Genomic DNA, 14654 nt, shown 5'->3' with positions numbered 1-14654 from the left:
TATTAATGTGTTTACACAGCTTACAGGAATTACTTGCAGCCGAACTGAATGAATGTTTTATGTCTTTTGTTCATTAGTTGTTCTGGCAGGTGTTGCAGTCTACAAAAAAGTGTGAAAAGCTATAGAAAAGCTCTAGTCCACAGAAACGCGAATGTCTGTCATAACAGGTACACTGGATAACAGACTTTACTCAGGTTAGAACCACTCAAAATACTCCTTGGAACAAACCACAGACCTCAACAAGGTGAGAAAACAAAGTTTCTTCGTAATCTGCAAGTAGAAAGCTTTGCTGAACAACTTCAGATTTGTGGTTTAAACACCTACAATGTATGTGATGTGTGCACATGTCGTTCTGTATAGTTCCACAGCAGTGCTGGTCAACACTGGATATGGTGGCATTTTGAATTGTAGGACCCCTAGTAGCTTAATGAGGAAAAAGGTGCAAAAAAGAGAAAAATTAAAGTATTGCATTCTTTTTGTTAGAAGAGTTGAAGACCTTCCTGTCTAAGGTGGAAACTGTTGGTGTATCTCTACTAATCCTGATAGGCGTCTTTTGCTAAGGACCACTATTTCATGCTGCTGCCTTGGGTAGCATAGTCCGTAGGGCAAAAAGGGGCCACGCACGGTAGAAAAGATGTAACGTGAGAGTATCTGACTGTGCATCAGAAAGAAGTATAAACTTTCTTACACTCACTGACTGTATTTTCCATCATTACTCGCTTCAGGTTTTAGTAATACTATATATCTGCTATTTGTTTTGTTTAAGCTACTGTAGTAGGAAGAGGTTCAGTGCTGTGAGGGGTATTAACAGCTCAGCCGTGCTACTCTTAATGTATTCCAAAGGCCAAAAGGTACTCAGAAATGCTTTTCATCGCAGGTGAATATAATTTAAGTCAAATTAAACTTACACAGCATTTCCTTCCTTGGAGGGAAGGCCAGACCTTAGTCAGAATTGGTACAGGTTTCAAAGTGTCCTTGTAGCCCTGGTGCAGCACATTATATAAGACCGTCTCTCTTTTATGCCACACACACTAGGGTTCAACTTTGGCCTAAACATATCTTCTCTGCGTAGAAAAGTAGTAAAGATGATTTCCCAGACATTCAAAAATACATGTAATTAATTTTACATGCACACACGTATATCAAATATGTAATATAAACATTTTTCAGTTTCTATCACTAGTTGCCATATTTTAGTTGATACCTATGGGCATCATTTTGAAGTCTTTTATCAATAGTGCTTTTTTCACCCTTGCCTTGGAGGCCAGAACTATTTTCTTCCTTAACTTTCACTACCCAGTCATGACTTTCGGGGCTTAAATACTGTATCTAATTGCTTTCAAAACTACCTTGCTAAATTGAATTTATTAGTTAGGGATGAGTATTTGGAGACTTAATGAAAGGTCAGCTCTCAATGTATGCTTAATCCCTTTACTTTGTTCCTAATTGGTTTTCTGATTCTTGACAGCATGAATGTTTTCCTGAGAGAAATATGACACTGAAAATAAAGTGTCTTGAGTAACTTTATTACTTAAATTACTTAATAAACTATTTATTTTAATGCTTAAATAGAGTACTGATCACAACGTCATCACTGCAGTGAATGATTGGCATATCTGAAAGACCTAAAGTTCTTTCAGCTTGGGTTTCAAGTAGTTAATGCAACTTTCTGCTTTAATCTTCTGATACGGAGAGCCTCTTTTCTCTCAATACTTCAATCTTTGACAAGAGAGTGGATTCCAGTTAGGGGAGTAATAGAAGAGAATATCCTGCCTTTGTGACCTTTGCCAATTCTGTCTTTGCATTTCCACTACTCGACAATTTCAGCTGTCTCGTATGGGGAGAATTGTTTCCAGTTGCTTAAGGGGTCTTAAACTCATGATGCGATGATCCAATAGATTAATACTCAGACCTGTTAGGGAACTCTCTATTCTGATAAGCAAGACATTACATTTTTTATCTTACGAAGAAAAAAATGGCACTGATTTTTTATACACATCTTTGTTTAAACATCCACATAGTCCCATGAGGCATATTCAGTTAACCTATTCATGAGAATTTAGTTTCCTCTGCAGATGGAGTTTGCTGCTATCCTTTCAAACTAATTTTCTTTCTGGATAGGTAGGCAGCTATTTGTGGCTAGTCTCCCCAAGCCGTATTTTCTACACTGGTTTTCAATCCATTGATCAATAAATAAAAAAAAAAATAAAAAGATTATCAATCCCATATATTTTGGAGTTGTGGCTCTAATATAAGTCCACTATTTCCATTCTCTTAGTTCAAGTCCCCACTAGGTCAGTATTGTCAAAATTGCCTGCTGGACATCCACCTTTTCATGTGAAAAACAAATGCCACACGAGTCCCAGTTCAAGAACTGGTTAAGTCTCTAACTAATATCAGCATAAAGTATTTCTGTGTAAAAAATGTGATTTAAAGGTTGAGTTGTATCCTCTTTCTTGAAGCTCCTTAACAGAGGGCTGGGACAGCAAAAGGAAGCCGAGTAATTCTCTGAGGAAGTATTGCAAAGTGTATACAGGATTCAATCAGCAAAAAATGACTGCTCACACTGCATCATCTTAAATATTTTACAAACAAGATGTGAAGGGGAGCTTTCAGTTTTTAAAATATTTTGTATGTCACTGTTCATGGATGTTGGGAAATGTGGATGGCAGCTTGAATTTTACTCAGTTTTTCCCCATTTGCTTGTTTGTGTGTGCATTTTCTGGTTCAGTTTGGTCCATTTGTTTTTCTTGATGAAGCAAGAGTAACATGATGATTTAGCATCGCTGCATGGAGTGTAATAGAGAATGCTATATAGAAGGATGCTACATTAATGTAACAGTGTAGTGAAGCTCCACTAAATGTTCCTATTTTGCTTTTCTCATAAAATCAAAGCAAAAGGAGAGAGAGTGAAGTTAAAAGGCAAAGCACTGAAACAAGACAGGTGCCTCATACTTCAGCACTGCCAGATGAAGCATCTCAAGTTTATCTATCTCCTCTGCACTTCAGGTTCAGTCATATTGGACAACAATTCGCACAGAAAGCTTAACAGCCATAACTCTTTTTAATGAACATATTTCTGGAAAACGATGGGAAATTTTTGAATATTCTATTTTTAGTTCATTTTATTTTAACTAATTAGCTTCATTGATGATATACATACAACTCAACTTCTTCCCCAAGTAGATAGTACATACATACCTTCTGAAAGCTCTTTTTCATACAAATCAATGCAGTTGGGTATTTTCTTTCAATGAGAAAATTTAGTTCCCCTTCAAGACTAAAATCTAATTCTATACCATTGAATAGTTGTAGTGCACAATTGTTATTTACCATAGATGTAAAACATACCAAGGTTTGCATAGAGTAAGTTTTTGTTGTGTTTTTTTTAAATGAGCAATTTGGGGACAAACACAGGTTACAGCACAGGCTATTTTAGATTAGGCAACTCTGTTAGTGGAAAAACATGTCCTTCCAAAGTGCCAAACAGCCGTCTTTCAAGAGCAGTTTTTTGTGTGTATCCAGCCACCTTTCTCTGCTCAAGTTGGTTAGTGCCAGAACTGCGTGAATTCAGTGCAAAATGGTTCCCAAATCCAGCGTTGTGAGTCCCTCTGGCAGCCTCCCAAAGGACCAAGCGTATCCAACCTTCTTGAGGAAGATCCAAGCGAGGGGACCTGTGTTTTTGTGAGACCACCCGACACAACTGGCTGCCTAAGCTGGCGAGTGATGACAGCAGCCGCCCAGGCTCCTGTGTGGGGCGGAGGGCGCGGTGGAACAGCCATCCTCCCAAGGTCACGAGGCGCCAGCAGGCCTGAAGCGGCCTCCTTCTGCTCTCCCCCTCCGGAGAGGAAAAATCCTTTTCTGAGGCACAGCGGGAGCACCGCTGCACCTAAGGTAGAAACTGGACACTTCCACATTAATGCTTGAGTCCGTAACAACTACGATGTGTTTATGAGGGCAGCTTCCCGCTGCGGGGTTCCATCAAGGAGAGCCGGGAAGGCGGCCGGCCAGGTGCGAGGCCCGGGCCGCCGCCTGGGCGGGCAGCTGGCGCGGGGTCTCCGCCGCTCCCCGGCAGGGGCCGCCCCGCGCGCCACTCCTCCCCTCCCCTCCCCGCCCCGCCCCGGAGTGACGCAATCAGCCGGCGCCCGGCGGGAGCCCAGGGCCGGTACCGCTCCTCTCTCCCCAGCCATGTTCCCTTCGGCTCCCGCCTCCCCGCGGACCCCCAGCGGGTCGGCCCGCAGGAACCTCGGCAGCGCCGCCCCCAGCCCTCTCTCCCGCCCGGGCGGCAGGAAGAACCTGGCCGTCGTGGCGGCAGCCAGCTCCCCGGTGCTGTTCTCCCCGGTGGCGCGGAGGAGCGGCTCCCTCTCCGCCCGGTGAGTCCCGCCCCCTCCACCCGGCCGGGCGCCGGGCAGGCACGAGGGGGCGCGAGCCGCCTTCCCCCGCCGCGCCGTAGCCTCGGCCCCGGCCCTCCCGGCGCGCTCCGAGGCGGGGCCGGTGCTCCCCGGACTCCCGCCCGCCTCGGGCCGAGCCGCTGGGACCCTGCGGGTTTCCCCCTCCCCCTTCCTTTCCCGTTTCTGGAGTAAACCCGAGCCTTCCGTTGCCGGGGTTCCGTGGCAGGCACTGCAGTCGGGGCTGGCGGGTACCGCTGCCCGCAGTGCGGCCGCCTCCCGGCCCGCTGAGGGGAGAGGGAGGGAGCGGCAGCTCCCGCCGCGCGGAGCGGGCAGAGCCGCCCGCCGTCCTGTCCCCCGGGCCCTGCTGCTCCTCCGCCGGGCTCTCTCCGGCCACCCCTTCCGCGGCGACCAGAAGCGGCCTTACCTCTTGCTGCACGAGTGCGGAGCAGATTGATCGACTGCAGTTCCTGTCATCTGCCTCCTTGTTCAGGGGGGACGTGCTCCTTTATTACTCGCGGGAAGAGTCTGCCACACACAGTTAGAGTACCGTTACTGAGGGTCTGAACAGACTCGCCCTTCGTTTGCTAAGGTAGCAGTAAGTGTTGAGAGAGCGAATAGGAAGTTGGGCTAGTGATTTAAAAAAGTAGCAAAAAAAGTATCATCATTTAAAAAAAAAAAAAAGAGCCAGGTGTTCAAGTGCTTGCCATCTGAATCTCTTCCTTGAGTCTTACAAACACAACCAAAACCCAGATGCAGACATGAAGGCTTTTAGATAAAAATCATTTAACCTTACTGAGTAAAAGGGGGGGGGGGGGAGTGTCACTTGGTCACGTGTAATAGTCAGCAATTAGATTATATTGGTTCTGTGCCTCTGTAAATGTATTAAGGCATACTTCTAAATGAGCCTAATGAGAGGGCTCTGCCTGAAAGCTCTTGCTTTCAACTATCTGTACAAGACGGCTTAACAAAATATTTCATCTCTCTTTGCAAACCCTCCCTCATTTTTACATGCTCAAGCCATTGTAGGTTACCACATTGCTGTTTCACAAATGCAGTTTTACCATTTGTTTTTCTGTTGGGATGTGTTGTAAGATACTCTGTATCTCTGGTGATCCTTAAATCTCTTTTCAGTAGTTGTTCCACAACATCCTTTTGAGATGTGTGCATGCTAGGTCATCCTAGTACTCAAGAAGCTGTATGTGGAGTTGTCATGTTTTCTGTTTTGCCTTTTATTCTGTATTTAGTACCTCGGATATTCTGTTTCTTGTTTTGACTGTCCTAAATAATATTGTATTGTCAAGACACTGTCACTCTGGTTGTTGCTTTCTTTTACGACTATGCTGAAGATTTTGGACACCAGTACAGATTTATAGAATGGAAACTCTCCTGCAGTGTATAAATTAGCCTTTCCTTCCTCTGTATTATTTTTGCTCATTGCTTTCTTTTATATGGGGTTTGGTCTACAGTAAGACTTTTCCTCATATCTCCCAGCTCAATTTCTTTAGGAATCTTTGACAAGGGATCTTTTTGAAAGAGTTTTGGAAATTTAAGTACTTAATATTCTCTGGATTGTATTCACTGACTTTTTTTCAGAAAATTCTGATAGAACTGTTAGGCATGACTTTTCTGTATGAAAAGGAAAAAAAAGAAAAAAAAATCCATGAAAATTACAAATCTATGTTTACTCATTTTGCTTATTTACTTTCCTACAGTTAGACTTTATCAGGTTTCTCAGGTGCTCTCAGATTCTTTGTAGGAAATTTGATATACTCTGTTCTCATGATAACAAATTCTGACTGAAACAGTTTACAGCTGAACAGTTTAAAGGTTCCTTAAAAGTGGTATTATACATTAAAACTATAAATATACAATACCACATGTTCAGTGTTACAAGTATCTCTTATTAGCATTTGAATTCGAGGGTTCCTCAGATATATCCCTGGTACAGGAAAAATATGAAAATAATAAGAACCTCTGTATTTAAAAAGAAGAAAAAATAGTCAAAGTTTAGGCCATGGGTGTTCACAGTGTTGTACAGTGTGTACTGCCTGGCAGGGTTAGAACTGGGGGTGGAAACAGGCCCTGTAGTCAGGGAAGAACTGAGCTTCTCCTGGCATTGTAGATAGCTTTATTCTGTAGATAGCCAGAATGTAGAGAAGTTGAACAGTGATTTTGTTGCTGGGGAAGGAATGCATACTCAAAATCAGTTCTTTGAAAAACAAAGGCATTTGGTGACAGCTAGCAACTTTTGTAAGGAGGCCACCCAATTACTGCTTTAGATGGTGCTCCCAGAGGGAGCGTGTTTATTTTACATAGACCCATTTCATCACATCTATTTCTAAGCAGCTACTAATGAAGTGAATGTCTGTTGAAACTGATGAAGAAACAGTAAAAAAACGAACTATAACTTTGTTTTGTTTAAGAGCAACTCCTACCAGAGTTATCCAGCATCCCTCAGCAAGTGAGACTATTAACTATGATGTTAAGGCTTTTGGATCCTCTCTGCCTGTTAAGGTCATGGAAGCCCTGAAGCAGGCTGAGGGTAAGAACTGATTTTTATCTGTTGTTTTTCTCATTAAAATTCACGGGTGAGAGAAGTGTTAACATGTTGTTGATGCCATTTAAATGCTGACTTTTCAGTGAAAACAGAAATCTTTGTGCCTTGGTTTGACTCTGACTTGGTTAACTATGTAACTATAATTGTAATAACACCCATGTGGGTATGGATGCATGTAAATATCCTTCAGGTGCTGTCTTAACCAATATATCGTAAATTCCAAGGTTATAAAGAAAGCCAATAGTGGTTTGTTAGTAACTTTTGCTTATTGGTTCTTTCTCACCTTTTTCACTTGTTTTGATTCACTTGCTTTGATTCTGTTGTTTACAGAGCTACTATAATCTGCTGTAAATTGATGGAAATAGCTTCTAGGATTTTCTTGCTTTTCACTCTCAAAACTTGAGTGTTTGTCAAATGGATTTTTAAACTATGTGTAGTAATTTGGTATCTTAATCAAATACATGGAAATTCTATAATGGAATTTAATTTAATAGAAAATGTATTTTTTATTTTCACATGAGAATGAAAGTTTATTGAGTTTAAGTTTACTCTGCGGTGTTTTAAAAATCTGAATGCTTTAAAAAATTACTTTTTATGTAGCTGATGATCAGCTGAGCGTTCAAGTGGATGAAAGTGGATGGGCCTGGCTAGTCCATAAAGACAGGCTGATTATTTGGAAGATTGGTCAGTCTCCAGTAGCTAAGGTAACTGAAAGATCAAGATGGAAAAACTTCTACATTTTATGCTAGTTGAACAAGTTATTCAGTTGTGGGGTTTTTTAAAGTAACTGAAACTCAAGCTTTTGAGGGAGCTTAACATTTTTGTGTTCCTCTCAATTTTTAAATTGTCACCTTAACACTAAGGTTACTTCTTTGCAATTTAACAGGTGTGTCTCTTATGTTAGATAGTCTTGATAAAGCTTATTTTAATAGTTAAAAACTAGTTGATATGTTACAGATTGGTTTAGATGATTCTGGGACTGATTTTCAACTTGTTTAAAAAAAGAAAAAAAGGTTTCAGTTGTGCCGAACATACATTTCATCTAGGTTTCTTATGTCGAGAATTATTTTTTTTCCCTCTGGGCAGTGTTTCTTTCAGCATCATTTCAGTGAATAGCAAGTATGGTCAGAGGAAACCTGTAGCTACAAAATCAGGATCTTTCAATTAGTGCAACGTATGTTAATTATACAGATTCTGCACTTACAGTGGAGTGTCAGGTATTCTAGTACTTGTAGAGAGCATGTTGTATTAAGGAACGGTCAAATAATTGTGCCTCTGAAAGAAATAATTCAATGTTGTAGTGTTGTGAGAAAAACTCAGAAATAACTAAAGAAAAACAGGGATGTTTGAAAATGTACAAGTAGGTGTTCTTCAGCTTTTTTCTGGTTGTGACAACCTTGCTGAAAATGTCTTGTGACATTCTTTTGGTTCCCTTAAACAGCATCTGGGCTAGTTGAAAAATAATTTTTAGCCGGGTCAAAAAGTCTAAAGAATTTGTGGCAGAGGAGTAAGTTTTTCCAGTCTCATATTTATTACGGCATCTCTTTCTTTTGCTCTTACAGTTATCTCTGTGCAAGGAACTGCAGCTGCCACCCAGTGACTTCCAGTGGAGTTCTAGTTTAGCGGCTATATCTTGTCTCAGTTCCTCAGGTGAAGCACCTTCTCTGCAGGTGATCAACTTTTAAATTTTAGTATTTAAAAATACTTTTAGACTAACTTTGAATATATGCTTATCAAGTACTTATTTGAAAACTGCGTTTGGTGTTGTACTATCTATTCAAAAAGTCAGGATTGATAGTTGGCAATAAATATGTTTGAAATAAATAAAGTTCTGCTAGTCTTTTCCAATTACACCATTTACATGTTATAGGATCAGATTAAATAATAGTTTTCCTAAGGATTACTTGGCATGCTTTCATAACAAAAAAAAAATACAGTAAACTTAAGAAGTATTGTGTTAACAAACACCAAGGCAATCAAATATTCAGTCTAAGCAGGTGCGATTTAAATGCATGCTGGCTGAAAAAGTTGTTCAGCAATGGTTTAATTCTGAGTACACATGGATGAGAAGCAAACACCAGCACCCTCCCTTGGCTGGTCTTTATAAGGAAGCTGTCACTGGGAGGTCAGATTTAATCTGTCTTGACTGATTACTTTCCTAAGTGCCTTTTCATAACATACTGTGCTAGAGGGTGAGGTTTGAAGATCAGTTAAGTTCTCTGAAAGTTTGTTAATGTGTCTGTTGCTATCATTCACGAATAAAAGAAGCTCTCATTTTCAGCTTAGGTGTGGTTTTCAGTTAATATATGTGGTGCTCTAATAAAAATGGATAAGCAGTTGTCTTTGGAAGGAAGAAGCAGCACAGAATATGTAATAGGATCTTTTCTTTTGACTTGATATTGTGCTACAATTCCAGATGATGAAAAGCATGGGATTAGCTCATAAAACTAAATGGCCTATGATTTAGTCATATCCAAAGAAGCTTAAGAGGAATTAATACACCTAAACCAAGATTTTTTTTTTTCTTTATTTCATCTTTCTTTAGCCTGTTAGCTATGCATGGATACTGTGATTTTACAGAGTGAAGTAGAAATATTAGTGGTAGAAAATACTTCACTAAAATGAAAATTATTAAATAATGGTCAGGAATCATAAAGGGCATTGCATACTGTAGTGGTTTTTTAATTGTTATGATGGTCATTAGCCAACTGCTTTCTTTTGTGAAGAGCTGTGTCTAGTCAAAAATCAGTTAGAAAACCCCAGGGAGCTCAATAACAGCTCTCAGCTACAGTTACTCTACTCTGTGATTTTTTTTTTTTTTTTTTTCCAGCAACTAGTAGATTAGGTACAATGCTTTCTGTCTAAATCTGTACTTGAACACAGTCTCTTGCTTCATGCTTTGAATCTGGTATCTGAGTGAATTTCTGAGTCAGAAGCCCTAACGTAGGCACACTGTGGGCTTATGTCTTTAAGAAGAGAAGACCCACTGTGCTATTTGATATTTCTCTTAATGACACTAGAGCAGTTTCTTTGTTAAATTATAGTCTGCATTTTAAGTCTTCCATAGTAGCTTATAACTCTTTTCCACAGGCTCTTTTCTGTCTTGCAACTGTAAGTTTTGTTTGCATTTCAATAGCAGACACTGAATTATCAGGAACAAGAACCAGTAGAAAATACTACTGTTAGCAAAATAAGCGAGTATAACATTCCCTGCATATGTTAAGTTATACTAGAGAATCATTTTGCAATTCAGTTATAGGTTTGTCAGTGTGCACCCATATGTATTTACTGCATTTTTGTGTGTTTGTCACCCATAATCTTGGTATCTAAAATAACATGTTTTAGTTAAGGCTGCAGTCTTATTATCTTGCATCTTCTGTTAATTATTTTCTCACTTCAAGTCTCTGGCAATAATGGTTGCTACCAGCGAAGGTTCTGTGCGCTACTGGCCCAGTCTTGCACATGAAGGTTCCTATACGGAGACTTTTACAGAATTTGGAGGCTCTCTGTGCAGTTTCCTAACAGCAGTGAAGGTACAGTACAGTATGTTTTATATTAAAATACTGCTTTAATTTCTAATTTAAAAATTAAAAAGCATGCTCTACATTATCAGTCCTAAATCTCTCAATAAATGTTGTAAAGGAAACTGTCAAACATTCTGGGGAGTAATTTCAGAGATTGTTGATGATTGTGATGCTTTTAAGTGGCAGAGATGACTGGTAGTCAGAAATAATAATGTTAAAGTCGGGGAAGCATGCAGGATTCCAGGACTGGTTTTGTACCTCAGCCTATGAGGAGTGTCAGTATTAACTACTGTGATTACTTCCAGTGCAGACCACACACTCAACGTCTTGTGGTATAGCTCACTATTGATGGAATTTGAGAGATTTCTGTATGAAAGTAATGAACAAGTATATTATGAATTGTTCTTAGAAATTACGTTTTCTGCTGTTGATGTGCCTAAATGGGGAAAACTGTCAAAATGGAATACATCCAAAAATTCAATGTGTGTTACAACATGTGTTACCTTCAAAACTAGTGATTATCAAGTAAATTACATTTAATCTCATGACCTTTTCAACATCTACTGTTCATATCCTGTATTCTAAATATTTTAGGGCATCAGCATGTCATAAACATTTGTAAACCTAAAACAGTGATCTTAATGACAAATTTCTTAAGAGCTTCAAGATGTTAAGAAACACTAATATGTATCTACCCTATTAGAGTTGAACTGTGCCCAAGTTCACTGTGTCAAGATGAGGAAAGCAAGGTCTTACCACACCTGTAGATGAAACATTGACATTGATGTGAATTCAGAGCTAGAGGAACTTTTTTTTTCAGAGCAGAACCCTTTCATTAATCAATGTTCTAAAGCTGCATTATTATGTATATGACAACTGTACTTAATTAGTCACCCTGTCACGGTGCAGATTTAACCTTTAGCAAAATTTTTGTGTAGTATGGTGATGAAAATGGTGATGGTGTTTTGTGTTTTGCTTTTTTTTTAAATTTTTTTAAATTTTGTTCTGTGAACGTTTCCTGTACAGGTAAACAGATCATTTTTTCAGCAACCTCCAGGCCCCTTAGCATTCATTTTTATTGTACATCTAACAGGCTTTGTTCATTCCCTGTAACATAGGAACTTTGATCAGTTTTGAGTTGAAGGCACCTTTTTTTAATGCCTTGGTGATAGGGGGCACAAAGGCTATGTGTATGTCACAAGTAGTGAAAGGCAATAGTTGAGAATCTGTAAAGTAAAAAGGTTAGTGCTGAGGCAATGCCACTATCTACACTGGTCACTTGAGGGGTGAGGGTTGTTATTTTAAACTAGTTCCAGCCTAGCTGCATGAAATTAGTATCTGTTAGTAGTCAGAGCCTATCTTTCAGTGTAGTTTCATTCAAAGGGTGTACAGCTGGTACACTCAAACTGCTATGTGATGTGATCCAGCAGGTAGTATGTAGGAACTCACAGAAGGTTGCTTCAGAAGCAGACTCTTAATACTAATTAAATTGCTAATGTAGATGAGCCTATTAGGACAGGCAAGAGATGCACTAACAGAAGTCTCTGCCTCCTAAATGAGGTATATAAGCACCTACAATGGACTGCATATTTTGCATAATGCACAAGACTTTTTCACATTTTCTTAGTGCAAAGGTAACGCTATTTTTCATCATTAGGATTACATGAGATTTTAGTTTTATTGTTAAACTGAAAAGGAGATTCATGGATAAAAATGTCATGCAATGATAAGAAAATGAGTCTCTGCCAGTGCTGAGTACCAGTCAGATGTTTGACTTAGTGCTAATGTTTATTATTTCTTAAAAAAAAAACCCCAAAACAAAAATCAAAACCAAGGAAAAAAAAACACCAAAAAAACCCCGCAACAGAAAACAACTTCTTTCTCTGTATCTGCATATTGTTTTCTTTCCTGGTCTGACAACAGCATTGTGATATCTTTTCTCAGTTATATATTCACTAATGCACTATTCATTTTTTCATTACCTACCCCAGTCTTTTTTGACATAACCAGATGGAAGATTTGTTATGCAGTTAATTTAGGTCAGTATCCTGTAGGATAGGATGCTATTAAAAAATAAAAAAAAGTTGTAGTGTGCTTAATAACACTTCAAGTTTTAAATGCACATATGGAAGTTGTATGTTATGTAATTAATAATTCAACATATGAATGTTACATGTAGTAGTGCCTTTAGAGATTGAGTGAATATATTTTCTTTTCATATTTTCCAAAAATATTATTTAAAATTAAAAAAAATATACTCTGAGCTGTATGCTTCACTCGTTCAAGCATAGAGAATAATGTGGAAAATTTTGTTTAAACAGTCTTTTTATGTGATAAATGCTTTCTTTTTTTAATTTTCTTTGTTAGCTCTCAAGTACTATGGATGCCTTGTGTCTTGTTCTTGTTTAGTGGTTACCCTTACGAGCTGACATAAAAACTTTTATCTGACAATAGAATTGTTTCAGGAACGTGATTTTAATTTTTTTTATTATAGTTGCTTTTTCTTTTTGTTAGGGAGGAAGCTTTATTTTATCATCTTCCAGAGGCCAGCTAATTCGATTGATACCAGATAGTTCTGGCAAGATTCATCAGCATGCCCTGCCACAGGGTCAGGGCATGTTTTCTGGAATTGGTAGAAAGGTTTCTTCTCTTCTGGGTATATTGTCTCCTGGACAAGATGCTGTGGTAAGCTTGAAAAACATTCATACAGTAATATGCTTTAATTTCTTTCTGTAATTTCTAGCTTCAGTGTTTAAAAAAGAAGACTGTGTAAGGATGTATGATGACCAAAAAAAAAGACAAGACTCAATTCATTTATGTTAATTTATATTTCTTTGAAATTTGAGAGAAAGACAGAAACCAAATAAATCTGTATGCTTTGTAAAGGAAAACGCTGACTTGCTCTTTAGATCTGAATAAAAGGAGATTTTAAAATAGTAATACTTCCTGGGGAATACACAATGATTCAGTGTCTTGCCCCTTACTAGTAATAGCCTCATTACTATTTGAAGAAACTAACAGTAACCTGTAATTTTACGTTTCTGATTTAGGGTTGCCAAGGGTGGGTGATTGGTTGAGCTTTGTCAACGAACTCCGCAGAAGTTGGAAGAAAGTATGAGAAACATACTTACTATAGATGTTCTTATACCTATAAAATAAAACTTCTCTTGGAAGTTATCATAATACTCTCATCTTGTAACTTGTGTAGGTTGCCCAAGGAAGTGATTTTTTTGTGGACTGAGAGTGATGTAGATTGTTGTATCCAATATTAAGGCTGTGCTTTAACCTCTTTAGCTTTTTCTTTTTTAAATGCAGATTTCTAGCGTTCTTTGGGATAAAGAGAGATCAAGCTTTTATATGCTAACAAGTTCAAATCTAATCAAATGGGAGATTGATGATTCATCAGAACGTTATATTCTCAGCTGGGATATCAACAGGATCCTGAAAGAACATATTACAGATGCAATTTGGGTAAGAGCCAGCTCACCTGGAAGGGGTTTGTGTGTTCATTTACTTAATAGCCTATTTATATATAGTTATAAGTTAGATGTATTGTATTTTAGGGTTCTGAAAGTAACTATGAAGATATTAAAGGAGGAGTAAATATACAATACATGGATTTGCATCAGAATCGGTAAGGAAGTACACTTGCATCTGATAAGACTTACATTAATGAGATAAATGTGTTCTGTTTTCTTGCAAAAACTTTGTGCAAGTCATTGGAATTTAATTTTACTTGAGTGCCACTGTTGATAAAATAAGCACATCATATTAGATAATGAGGTTATCCTATACTTCATGCTATCGTTATCTCTTTAGCATTACAAATTTGTTACCTAAGAATAATTCCTTTAACTTTTTTTAGTGTCATTTTATCAGGCTTGGCTATTTGTTTTGTCTTGATATTACAAAGACAGCAAGTAAGCAATTGTAACTTGTTCCAGCAAATGCAGAGAATTCAGTATCTCTTGTATTTAATTTAATTACATAAAATCACAACTGCCTTGGTTCAGTTTTGTACTGCAATATGCATACTATTAATAAAACAGTAAGAAATAAAAACATTTGATAGAACAAATAACATAGTCTTTCTTTCTAAAATACAATATTGGAAAATATTTATGATTTTACTTAAATATCTGTTTTTGTGAGTGGTAGAGTTTGAGCAAGTAAAATATGTAA

The 14654-nt window shown here is 38.4% G+C and overlaps 1 protein-coding gene across 1 annotated transcript in view; it reads left to right on the top strand.

The window, feature by feature from the left end:
- The first annotated feature begins 4188 nt into the window (after positions 1-4188).
- NUP133 (nucleoporin 133) overlaps positions 4189-14654 on the top strand; it is a 36813-nt gene continuing 26347 nt past the window's right edge. Inside the window, exons 1-8 of the mRNA XM_059833476.1 lie at positions 4189-4373; positions 6815-6933; positions 7549-7652; positions 8511-8618; positions 10350-10481; positions 12987-13157; positions 13788-13943; positions 14036-14106. Coding sequence (XP_059689459.1) covers positions 4189-4373; positions 6815-6933; positions 7549-7652; positions 8511-8618; positions 10350-10481; positions 12987-13157; positions 13788-13943; positions 14036-14106 — 1046 coding nt within the window. The remainder of the gene's footprint in view (positions 4374-6814; positions 6934-7548; positions 7653-8510; positions 8619-10349; positions 10482-12986; positions 13158-13787; positions 13944-14035; positions 14107-14654) is intronic.

Source organism: Gavia stellata, chromosome 2 (genome assembly GCF_030936135.1).
Source record: "Gavia stellata isolate bGavSte3 chromosome 2, bGavSte3.hap2, whole genome shotgun sequence".
Taxonomy (NCBI): domain Eukaryota; kingdom Metazoa; phylum Chordata; class Aves; order Gaviiformes; family Gaviidae; genus Gavia; species Gavia stellata.
The sequence above is the reverse complement of the archived record's forward strand: the minus strand, read 5'-3'. Positions and strand labels throughout refer to the sequence as shown.